Source organism: Psammomys obesus, unplaced genomic scaffold, assembly GCF_907164565.1.
Source record: "Psammomys obesus unplaced genomic scaffold, mPsaObe1.curated_primary_1811, whole genome shotgun sequence".
In the NCBI taxonomy this organism is placed as follows: domain Eukaryota; kingdom Metazoa; phylum Chordata; class Mammalia; order Rodentia; family Muridae; genus Psammomys; species Psammomys obesus.
In genome coordinates this window covers 3,149,389-3,162,007 of record NW_026586463.1, presented here as the reverse complement: position 1 = coordinate 3,162,007, position 12,619 = coordinate 3,149,389, and the positions used below count along the sequence as shown (strand labels likewise).

Below are 12,619 nucleotides of genomic sequence, written 5' to 3'. Positions count from 1 at the left end.
ATAGATAGATAGATAGATAGATAGATAGATAGATAGATAGATAGATAAAAAAAAAAAGAAAAAGATCTATCTCATATTTAGATAACTTTATTCCTCTCAAAAATCTCTGTCCAAACAGAAATCTAAGCTAACCTTGTTTTTCAGGCTCTCATGGTCAAAACATTTTCTGCATGAGGGGTGCTGTGATTTGCCCGTTGGATTGTTTTGTGAGGTAGCGTAATCCTAGGTTTATCTGGGAGATAGACGAGCACCACTAGCCCTCATGTTCCCAAACTATTGTTTCCAGCACCCCCAGTTGATCATGCTGAGAACTATGTAGAAAATTACAGTTAAAACCTGGGAAGTGTCATCTTGGTGACGTGTGGCAGTTTGGCTTCCACAGTCCTGTGCACTAGGCCCCTCACACTGCAGAGCCAAAGTCTCCATTTCCATGTGCGTGCTGACTGTGGGAGTCTTTGGCTTGCGAGTTCAGTTGTTTGCTGGAAAATGAGCTTTTGAATTTTGTAGAATTTTTTTTTTTTGTCATCATGTGAAAAATATTTAAATGATAAAGGGTTCACAGTGACACAGCATGGGTGACTTTTGGGAAATTTGTAAGCAGGCAAGCTATTTTTAGCTTTTACTCCTTCCTTGCAAACATTTCCTTTTGTTCTTTAAAGAAAGAACATTGTTGATCTGTTCATTCACTGGCAGTGCTCTGCCCCACTACAGCAGGCTTCGGTAGAATAAGGCCTCTCTTCTCCTCTCTGGTGACATAACTGTGTTGATTCTTGTTTGTCCAGTTTTAACTCATGAGGTACTCATTTGTTCATGGTTTTTGTTTTGTTTTGTTTTGTTTTGTTTTGTTTTGTTTTTTCTGGATACTGAGCAGACCCTTTCCCCAGTGTGTATGTATGCATGCATGCGTGTGTGTGTGTGTGTGTGTGTGTGTGTGTGTGTGTGTATTTGTGTATGTATGCATGTGTGAGTGCAGACCCTTCCCCCATATTGTATGTGTGTTGCCTGTGTGCATGTATGCAGTTGAAATCCTGACTTAGAAATCTCCACACAAGCAAGATTTACAGAGCTTCTCCTTTTGTCATGTTGGATAGTGATAAGTAACTAACTGGTGGCTTGATTTTCCCTTATTTGCACTGTTAGTATTCGGTTAAAAGCTATGGTTTATAAAACCATGCAGTGTGTATCGCCGGCTCAGGTTAGACACTGGCAACACTTGGCCTTGTGTACCTCAGCCTCCTGTGCAATCTTTGAGAGATCTTCCTATCTCTGGAGGACGTCACTGTTCTCAGAGAACACACTCACATTGCCCTTTAATTTGTCGCATAAAGGAGAAGTTTGGTAAAGGCCCTTTTAAAAAAGATCCCCTTTTAAAAGATTAAGTCATGGGAGGGGGGGGGGGGGTAGGGGGACTCTGCTTCTCTGGGGAATAGGGAAGGGGTGGAGAGAAGAGGAGGAGAGGGTAGGACCAGGAGGAGAGGAGAAAAGGGGCTACAATTGGGATGTAAAGTGAATAAATAAATAAATAAATAGATAAATTTTTTAAAAAAGAAAGAAGGTGACAGTCACTGTTAAAATAGAATTTCATTTTCCCCACTTTTCTATACAATAAAGATGCACTAGACTAAGCATTCTTGTTACAGTTATAAGTTATGGACTCATCTGCTGCCTTCTCCGTGGCTGAGTCCCTGTTCCCATCTGGTTCTAAATCCTACTTCTGATAGGACCCTGTGTGTGCTTCGGTTTCCTTAGTTCACCAGTAGAGGTAATAGGACTTATTGTACAGTAACGTGGGGACACTGGGATGGGGGAGGTAGGGGTGTGTTCATGTGTGCACGTGCACATTTGTACGCTGGGTGTGAAAGCCACGTGTCAGGCTTTGGTGTTGTTTCTCAGTAGTTGCCCATCTTTTTTTGAGACAGAATTTATCACTGATAGCAGGTAGGCTGCCTGGCTAGCAAGATTCTCTCCTCTTTCCACCTTCCAAGTACTGGGACCACCACACCTGCCTGTTTACCGAGGCACTGGATCGAATTTAGGTCCTCACACTTAGGCAGCAGAAATTTTACCAAGTGAACTATCGTCTGGGCTTTTTGTATGGAGATTTAAATCCTATTGTTCACAATGCTGGCACAGGAAGGTCTTCTCTGGGTCCCAGCTATTACAGTCCTGCATTAGATTATTTTACCCATAATGTGGGTACAGTCTCAAAATCTGACAGACCAGAATGAGGAAAAATATTGTTTCTAGAACTCTTTCTGCACGAATCGGGGCATGGTGGTATTTCTTCAGTAGAGGCGCCCCAATTCCAGTGCCTACTTGGACCTCCTATCTTACAGCCCTTCCTATGCAGAATCAGCACAGTTTCACTGTGAATCAAGCAAAAAGCATTTTTGCATAGAGAAGAAGGCAGAATGTGCTGTCATTCTGACATCTGTGCTGGTGCCCTGGGCCAAAAGCAGAGTGCTTAGACACTGCTGATTTGGCACCCCATCTGCTGCCTTCTCCGTGACTGAGCCCTCTTCCTGTTCCCTCCTTGTAGAGCCTGGGGTGATGGAGCCTGGGAGAGCAATGGGCTGTGAAGCACAGGGAAACAGGAGGGCCCATCCTAGATGTGACCCTGTGGGGTCAGTGCTAACTCTTCTCAGCTGCTAATGGTCTGCAAGTGTGCTGTGGCCTAACCTGAAAGACTCTGCCTAGCAGTGGATCAAAGCAGATGCTGAGACCCATAACCAAACCTTCGGCAGAGTATAGGGAATCATATGAAGGAAGGAGGAATTAGTATATCCTAGAGGGGACAGGGAGCCCCACAAGGTCCAAATATATCTGAGCACAGGGGTCTTCTATGAGACTGTTTATCCAACCAAGGACCATGCATGGATATAACCTACAACCCCTGCTCAGACATAGCCCATGGTAGTTCAGTATCCAAGTGGATTCCCTAGTAAGGGGGACAGGAATTGTTTCTGACATGAACTCATGAGCTTCCCCTCCCTCCTGGGGAAGGAGCAGCCTTGCTAGGCCACAGATAAGGACATTGCAACCATCCTGAAGATACCTGATAAGCTAGGACCAGACAGAAGGAGAGGAGGAGTCCCCCTTTCAGTGGACTCGGAAGGGGACAGGGAGGAGATGAGGGAGGGAGGGGAGGATTGAGAGGGAAAGAGGGAGAGGGCTGCAGCTGGGATACAAGGGAATATATAAAATTATTTAAAAATAAAAAATATTAAAAAAAATAGTCTAAAAAAATTAATGAAAACAAGCCACCAGCCTGTGCTGAGAAATTTCTGACTTTCTTCTGGGAGATTTTACGACATCTGGCTCAAGGATTTTTGACATGTGGCATTTAGAATTCTTAGCATGGGCCCCCTGAGCGAGTCCCTTTGCACCACAGAGGTTTTGAACTCTCAGGTTATTGCTTCTTTCTACTTTCTCTTCACAGTCACTCACACACTTGCAGTTCATTTGCAGACTTACCTTTGAGCCAGTCTCTCTCTCTCTTTCTCTCTCTCTCACACACACACACATCTGGAATGTTGTTACTTAACTCTTTAACTGATTTAAACTTGAGTAGTTGAGCAATAGTGGTGAATGCCCAGAAAGGCATGTATTGAGTAAACAAGAGTGACCAACTGTAAGGAGGAGCTTGAGAGAAACTGTTTATCTTAGGGAAATTGTTTGTCTTTTCTCCCAACCTTAGTGCTAGGATCAGCCTCACAATAGACAATAAGCTACATCAACACCAGTACCTTGTTCTGATTCTGCCTTAAGTTTTGGTGGGTCTCATTATAATTCATTGCATGCATAGTTTTTAAACTCAGTGCTTTTAAAAATACTTTTATGTTTGCCTTCTAGACTGACTTTGCACGATTTAGTGGAACAAATGTGGAAACTGACTTTGTAGAGGTACCATCACAAATGCTTGAAAACTGGGTGTGGGACATTGATTCCCTTCGAAAGTTGTCAAAACATTATAAAGATGGAAGCCCTATCACAGATGATCTGCTTGAGAAGCTTGTTGCTTCTAGGCTGGTCAACACAGGTATGATACAACACTCTAGAGAAGGAAAACAAGTAGGAACTGTTCGATGCAGAATTGCTGGCTGTTTCTTCTGACAGACTTATTTTCACTTTAATGATATACCCAAAGAGTGTTATGCATGTAGGGAAGAACACTGAGTGTGTGGGAATGGAGATGCCTGGGACTGTATCTAAGGAAAAAGTTTCCTCTAAGTCTTATATGGTTGGGATGCCATTTTGCCTTGCTACCGTTTTGTGATGAGTGGTACTGGAATCGATTTTTGAATCTCTGACCTTGTGGTATTAGAACACATAGTTCTCTCTCCAACACATTCTTCAAATGCTCTTAACCTTATTAGGTCTTCTGACACTGCGCCAAATTGTTTTGAGCAAAGTTGATCAGTCTCTCCATACCGATGCGTCGCTGGATGCTGCAAGTGAATACGCTAAATACTGTACAGAAATTTTGGGAGTTGCAGCTACACCAGGTATGAGACACTGGCCCTGCGTTCATCTCTGTGAGACCTGAGAGTGTCCACAGCCTTATAGGCGGGTGGAGTTCCTCGGAGCTCATTTCATTCCTTTCTGCTTTCTATAATCAGACCATAGCTTTCAGATAAGCACACTCTGCCTTAGGAGTTGTCCTGTCCAAATGTGCTTGAAGGAGAGGCGGCTCCAGAGTCACAGCATTTCAGTGTAATCAGGCGTGAGCAATTGGCCTCCGCCCCAGAACATAGCCATTCCTGTTTGGCAGCACCTGCCTGTTCCCTCCCTCCCTGTATGTACCAGGACTTCCCTGTCATTTTCAGGAAGAAGTAGGCAGAAGGGGCCTTTCAGGGAAAACAGGAACCTCCTTCATTTCTGACTCCAATGCCAGTTCAAGCTCTTGACTGGCAGTTTCTAACCTGCTACAGTGTTTGTTACTGTGTGAGTCTAAACTTACATGGCTACTTTTAAGCCAAGTAATATGTGAATACATTTGGATGTCAATCACAAAGTAAACTTTTTCATTAAGGAAGTTGTTGCTGAAATGAATCAGACATAGTTATAGAGGATATTAAGATAAGAGTGGCCCTTGAGTCATCCTACCCTCACTTCCGGATCTGTAAACCAAGGAGCAACATTGTGTCTTCCACTAAATGGCAGCCAAGTGTAGATTTGCTTGGTCAACCTCTTTTCAAAACACTTTTTGTTTTCAGAAATTATCAACCTACACAAATGCCATTTTATTTTGAGGCATCCGAGATTAAAATGTGGCAGGGGCCTGGGTTTGTAGCTCAGCAGTAGAGTTAGGCTGCATTTGATTCCCAGCATGTTTTTCCCAGCGAAAAAGGGAGGCTATTAGAGTATTTTAAAGGCGCATTGGCATCTAGGGGCTGACTTTCCCTGGAACTACTGGCAGGTGTGGACAAAGCTTCAGAAATTGTTGTTAGGCATTCCAGAGCTGGGGTAAGCTACTGAAAGGAGACAGGCTTGTAAACACCTTCGCCAAGGGTACACACCAACCAGCGAGATGCTATCAGTCACTCTCTCCTCACAGCTGGGCTCCCCGAAGGCAAGCTAGCCAGCTCACAACCTCAATAATTAGCATTCGGCATCACAGTAATTGAAATGTATCTTTTTTTTTTTTTTAGGCACAAATATGCCAGCTACTTTTGGACATTTGGCAGGAGGGTATGATGGCCAGTATTATGGATATCTTTGGAGTGAAGTCTTTTCCATGGACATGTTTCACAGCTGTTTTAAAAAAGAAGGGATCATGAATCCAGAGGTATTGTATGGCTTTTTACCCACTTGTGTTAATTTTGTAGTTGCCCTCTCTCCCTTAGCTCCAAGTATAAAATACTTATAATAGCTAGAGTTTAGTATAGTGAGAATTGTATAATTTTGGTTTCTTTAAAAAACACAGAAATATGGGAATGTATTTTTTTATTTGTTTGTTTTAATCCCAGGTGTGAGAATTTAAGGCTTCAGAGGTTGGCTATGATTTGCCTTGTGCTCTGGCAGGGGTGTGGTTTTGCAAGCTTCCGATAGTTTCTGTGAGTGTGTGACATTTGGAATTTGGATACTTTTCAGAGAATATATAAATGCTAGAGCCCAAGAGGTGGGTGGCTGGTTGGTGGTTGAATGCTCTTGGTTGCGCTTTGATTAAGCTTGTCAAATAAATGAGAAGAAGAAATCAGATGTCCTGATGGGGGGGGCAACACCCAAGGGCATTCAAAGCTCCTAATCATCAGTCTAAAACCACCCCTTTCCTTTCTATCCTTTTTTCTCTCCTATCTAACTTTGGAGCTTGAAAGGGAAGAAGTGAAGGGGTGAGAAAGGTCAAAGAGAGAAAGGACTTACAAAGTAGCAAACTCCAGTTACAGATTAGAGTAAGGGACTTGGTAGCAGCTTTTAACTTTAAGGCCTGGCATCTTCTCAAATCATCATACATCATTAAGTTTCGGTATACAAGTGATTAACTCTTAATTCTATAGGTTTAAAAAAAGCCTACTGCACTCTCTTGCTTATTAACATTCCAGCATATTGCATAATTAAAAATTCAAAGCCTTGTTTATGCACTTGAGAGTTTATAGCTACTAGTTTTGACATGTGCCATGGAGTGTTTCTGTTTTATAAGAAGTTGAGAAAGAAAGGTAAACTTCTTCCTGATGTAAGTAGTCTCCGTGTTTTGATATTCTTTACAGGTTTCTTTGTACGTTTTCTGTGGGAGGCACCCTTTTTCTGTGGCTGGCGTACTCCACCTACTACATAGTTTGTAACCTAAGTGCCTTTGGGGTAACTGAAGCTGCTTCATTAATCTGAGCCATTCCTTCCCATGCATAGTGAGTGGCTGTCAAGCCTTCCTGGTACAGACCCAAGTCTCCCTGCTCATCAGCGACTCGACTGTCAATTGTGTCTAAGGCTGGTATATTTCCAGTGTGTTTCCAAGTTTTGTTTGGTTCAGAAATTAGAACAAATTACCCAAATCAAGCTCTCAATGCTTATTTCAATCAGCTGACTTGTTCTTTGGGCTTTTGTTTCTAGACTAAGTAGTGCCTCTCTGCATACATATTGAAATATGTCTTGTTTTAGGCCCCCGTTTCTTTGTTTTTCCCTACAAAAAATACCTCCATGTTAGCCATACTGTTACTCATTCCAAGCATTCCCTCTCCCATCCCACGTCACCCAGCTGGTTTTTTAAACTTCTTTCTCTGACCCTACCCACTCACAAAGGTCTGATGCCGACTCTTGTTTAACATCTGACTTCTACATTGCTTTCAGCATGTGCCTAGGCCTCACTGCTCCACCATCTCATTGAGGTGGTGCCCTCTCCAGGGTCTTTTGGAAAAGACTGTGTGAGTCTACTTACTTGCCCTTGCTCTCTTTCTTATTACTACATCCCCAAAATTCACTATGTAATGCAAGGCAGCAGCAGACACTTGAATCTCTTGCCTCATCCTTCCTTGGCTTTGGGGATTACAGGCTTGCACCTCTGTGTCCAGTCCAAGTTCCCCTTTGTTAAGAAAATTGAGACAGGAATGTGGCTCTGCCCACCTTTACCCATTTTTTTCTTCTAGACATTGCACTTTAAGTGTATACCTTTCCTTAAGCCGGGAGTGGTGGCACACACCTGTAATCCCAGCACTTGGGAGGCAGAGGCCGGAGGATCAGGAGTTTAAGATCATCTTTGGCTACATAACAAGTTTAAGGCAATGAGCTTCATGAGACCCTGTTTTAAAACAAACTAAGGGGTGCTTTTCTTTTCTCTTATTTTCTTTCTTCTTTCTGCCTTTCTTTTTTTCTTTTTTTAATCTGTGCCTCTCAAAAATCATGCTATTCTTTAAGATCCCACTCATGGGGCTAGAAAAATGGCTCAGTGGTGAAGAGCATGTACTGCTCCTGTAGAGGACCCACTTCATGGCTCACAGCCTTCTATAACTCCAGTTCCAGGGGATCTGTCATCCCCTCTAACCCCTGCAAGCACCAGGCACACATGTGGTAAACATCCATGCAGATAGACAAAACACCACACAGAAATCCCCTAAGAATACTTTCAAAAAGCCAGTCATACGAACTCTTGTAGATTATCCAGACCAAAGAGATCCCCCTTCCACCCTCCTACTCCAACTATGAACCTGAACATGTTGCAAAGGTTTTGGTAGACTTTTGCTAATATCTGAATCATTTGATGTAACTACTACATAAAATGAAAATACTCTTTGGAAAGGGTTTCACCCAGTATTCATAAAATATGGTTAGAACAAAAGCTCACCAAATGCTAGTGATTCTGGTGGTAAGATTTCAGGACTTCATTTCATTTCTCTGTGCTTTTCATGGAACTGTTCCTTACTTTCCGTAATCCATGGATTGGTTTGGAACTCAGAACACAATAGGTGGCTGGGGAAATTTTTGGTGTTTTTAAAATAGTTTTGCTTTGTAACCCCAGCTGGCCTGAAACTAAGAACAGTTCTCCTGCCTCAATGTCCTGAATGCTAGGGTTACAAACTACACTACCAAGCCTAGCAGAAACAGTGTTTCAAGGAGAGGAAAGATGGATTGGGAAAGGTCCAAGTATTACCTGGGCCTGGCTGCTGTTACTTAGGAGGCTTCCTGGTGTAAGCATACATTCCCTCTGAGGTGAGCCAGGCCCTGCACTCCACTCATCTAGCTGCATCTTGGCCCCTCCAGTCTTCAGCTGTCAAAGCAGCAGCCAAACTCAAGATTCCCAGTGGCCCTCTGGCTGCCTACACATCCTGCAGAAGACCTGCCATCAGCGTTCTCTGTGCCTTTTATTCTCAAGCTCTGAAGCTCGGCAGGCAGCCAGGCTGTTCTTCATTAGGCAAGGACAGGAGTGGAGTTGGAGAAAGATCCCAACAACCTGGAGCTGTTTCCTGGGATGTTAGAAACACCATCCAGCAGCACTGAATCCTGGACGCTGTGACAGGACTCGATGGATGTCTACTTCTTGTGCAAGGAGGCATTTTCCCTTTTCCCTTCCTTTTCAAATGCTGTGGAGAATGCCGTCATTTCTCACTGCCTTGCCATGACAGTAACCTTGGACCTGGCTGGAGAAGCCGAGAGGCCCTCCCACCCCACCCTCACACTCTTCCCTGCACGTGCGGATTCGAGAACCAGCTTTTCAACAGCCATTTGACACCTGCCTCCTCCTGTAGTGAATGCTCTGTTTGTTTCTGTGGGGTGGCTTTGCTTTGTTTAGTTTTACAAATATTTACTTTAGCACCTGACTTAGAGAATACAAATACTTATGAAAAAATTAAAATTCTTGACACGATAATCCTATTCTGTGACGAAGCTTCCATCATTCCTAAAGTGTGGAGAAAGAGGAGAAGAAACACTATTCTTCAGCGCAGAAAACCAAGCACTGCTTGTGCCTGCACTGCGCTGCCTTTAGTTTCTCACATAGAACTTGGTTACATAAGCAGAGTAACAATAGGAATTTTTATAGGATAAAACAGTGCTGCACTTGGTCTGAAGTCATGGAGTCGTCTCTCATAGTCTGTCACGTAAACTCTTGCTCAAGGCCTCATACTCCCCAGTGTGTTTGGAGCATTTGAAAAAATGTCTAAGGACTCAGTTCCAAACACCAGAGAGCCTGGCATCAGGAGACCAAATTGGTTACACTCTACAGAAGCGAAGCGCATCTCCAGGCTTTCTCTTGAACATCTGCTGTCCTGCAAAGCCTGGGGTCTGCTCTGAGCACCATTTCTTACCCTGTTGAGCATCTGTAGAGGCTGTGCTGCTCACTGGGAAAAGAAGCATAGGAGGCTCAAATGTCAGGCTGCAGCCTTCTGAATACCAAACAGCAGCTGGAATGTTTTATAGCACAATTTTCTTCCTTCTGCTTTGGGACCTCTCTCCAAGTGTTAGAATTGGCTACTTTGCTGTTGCAGCCTCAACCTCTACTACCTGTGTTTTCTCTGTAGTTTTTCATATTCTTTCTAATGAGTAAATACAACATTTTAGCTATTTAATAAGCTTATCATCTTGTCCCTAAGCTCAGGATTGGGAGGTGGTTCAGTTGGTAAAATCGTTGCCTTGCAAGCATAGGCACATGAGTTGGCATCTCCAGCACCTCTACAGAAGCCAGGTACCGCAGCACATTCTGTAACCCAGTGAAGACAAAGGCAGATGGATCCCTAGAACTCACTGTCCAGCCGATCTAGCTGAATTGGTGAGCTCCAGCTTTAGTTAGAAACCTTCTCCAAGTCCTAAGGAAGGGGGAGAGGGACTGAGGAAGACATCCGGATTTGTCCTCTAACTTACATTCATGCATCACATGCATGTACACACACACGCACACAGGCGCTCACATTCATGCTTCTATGTGCATGTACTTAAGTACAGAAACACGTGTACACATGTGTACACACACATATCCCTAAAGTCTGTTCCTAGTAGAACATGGAGAGGCTGTCTCCGCAGAAGTAGCTTCTCCCTCGCTGGCACTTGTCTTTATGACAGACGGATTGCTGCTTGGGGTTAGTCCCCTTGGCCAGAGCTGGTGCCCTTGCAGGGTGGCTTGAAGTTCATCAAATGGAACTTCAAACTCCAGCCCCTAATCACAGGGTTGAAAAAAACGGGAGCACTTTAACTAGGTCCATTTTTTTTTTTTTAATAAGGCAACTTCATTGTGGGAAAATTTCCTAAGAGGTAATAAACACTGTGGGCCCAAAGGCTGTTCATATTGTTAAGCCAGAATGCTCTTCCACCCTCTTAGAGAAGTTTCTGGGCTTTGTTTCTCACATCAGTGAAGGAGAAGCACAGCAAGGTGTTGCTTTGGCAAGAAATACTAAGGAAATCAAGGTGGTTTGATGTAACCATTATGCTTTAGTCTGTGGGGTCATAGGAAGACCTCACCTAAAAGAGCATACATTAATATCCTTTAACATTAAGAGTGCTAGAACTCCCTGGGCGTGGTGACCCATGCCTCTAATCCCAGAGTTTGGGAGGCCCAGACAGGTGGACTGAGTTCCAGGACTACACAGGGAAACCCTGTCTTGAAAAAAACAAAAACAAACAAACAAAAAACCCAGTACTATTTGAACAGATTTTAGGCTCAGTTCCTGCCATAATGTGTCCTTAAGGGAAAATGTGGATTTTTTTTTCTCCTGGGTATCCCTCACAAAGAGATCCAGTTGTCCCCTCCATTCTGTCTCAACTGCCCTCCTATGCTACCACTGATCTTTGTCAAATCTGAGCCTTTAACAGTCTTGGGTTTTGCCTGATAAAAGGAAAGAAGTGAGATTGATTTCCCCCACCACACCCGTCCGGGCAGTCTTTTTGTGAATCCGAGGGTGGCTTTGAATTTGTGGTCCTTTAGTCTAAGCCTACCATGTGCTGGGTTTCCAGTCTCTAGCCATGTGCTTAGCTGATTTCCTCTCGCATGCCTTGAGTTCCAGCCAATGCAGGCGGTTGTTCTGTTGTCTCCTAGGACCTTCTCTATGTTAAGTAAGCACTCCACATTGGGCTATAGAGCTGTACCCAAGGGCTTGAACCTGGGTTGCACTAGTTTGCAGTCTAGCCTGGAAACTCAGTTTTGTAGCCCAGGCAGGCCTTAAATTTGTGATCCTCCTGCCTCAGCCTCCCAAATAACTGAGATTACATGCCTCTGCCACTGGGCCTAGCTTTCTTTTCTCTATTTTCTTTCTTTTTTTAAATAGCCTTCTTGTGCTTGAACTAAAAAGTATTAATAGTCTACCCTCTGTTTTGTTTCGAGACAGGTGTCCCTGTGTAGCCCAGACTAGCCTCAAACTCTCCATCTCCCTACCTCAGAGTCCCACATACTGGGATTACAGGTGTGGGTCACTACTCCTAGTGCCTAAGTAGGTATTCCTTATCTCCCCTTTCTAGGTCAGAAGGCTCTCATAAAAGAGATTGTTTTATTCACTGCCTTTAAGTTTGTGTGTATCTTGGACCTTACTCTTGCCCCCACACACATACTTCTTCTGATTTATTCCCCCCAAACACACTGCTGTCTGGACATTTTTCTCCCTTGGCCTACTCCACTCCCTTTTTGTCTTTACCAAGTGCAGCTTAGTGTAAAAGTTTTCAGGAGACCTTCAAGTCAGGTGGTCCCTCCTGCCTTTCTTCTCTCCGTCTTCCTGACCACCAGCACCAGCCTTCCTCGCTTCCCTGCCTTGCTTTGTGTCAAAGGCATTTGGTTTTGGTTTGTTTTTTTCTACTCTAGATCACCTCACTTTCAGAGAAAACAAAGGGTGTGCCACAGGGAGGGCACTGTGGGCTGGTGACATCTCAGAGTCCACTTTGCAGACGGGTGGGAGAGTATGGCAGTTGTCAGGTGTCCTCACCTGTCCTGGGCGGGGCGCTTAATCTGTTCCACATTGGAAGGTGACAAACCTGGTTCTGCTCCTGGGGTGGCTGGGTTGAAAGGCCACGAGAAAGCTATGAGTGTGCTGCCACCAAGATCAAAGGTAATGGGAGCCATGCTCTCTCCTCCCATGTTTTCCTTACTGATGGGTGGTGAGCATTCTGTGTAGGACAATTACATTTGCTACTAAAATATTGCCTCAAAGGGTTTATATGAATGAGGGCCTTCTCTCTCCTACCTGCTATTCTTCCTGGACTACAGTTCTTC

The 12,619-nt window shown here is 44.0% G+C and overlaps 1 protein-coding gene across 1 annotated transcript in view; it reads left to right on the top strand.

Annotated features, from left to right (window-relative positions):
* Positions 1 to 12,619, top strand: part of Nln (neurolysin) — an 87,644-nt gene that overhangs the window by 69,045 nt on the left and 5,980 nt on the right. Inside the window, exons 10-12 of the mRNA XM_055601951.1 lie at positions 3,853 to 4,039; positions 4,377 to 4,505; positions 5,652 to 5,788. Of these exons, the coding sequence (XP_055457926.1) occupies positions 3,853 to 4,039; positions 4,377 to 4,505; positions 5,652 to 5,788 (453 nt within the window). The remainder of the gene's footprint in view (positions 1 to 3,852; positions 4,040 to 4,376; positions 4,506 to 5,651; positions 5,789 to 12,619) is intronic.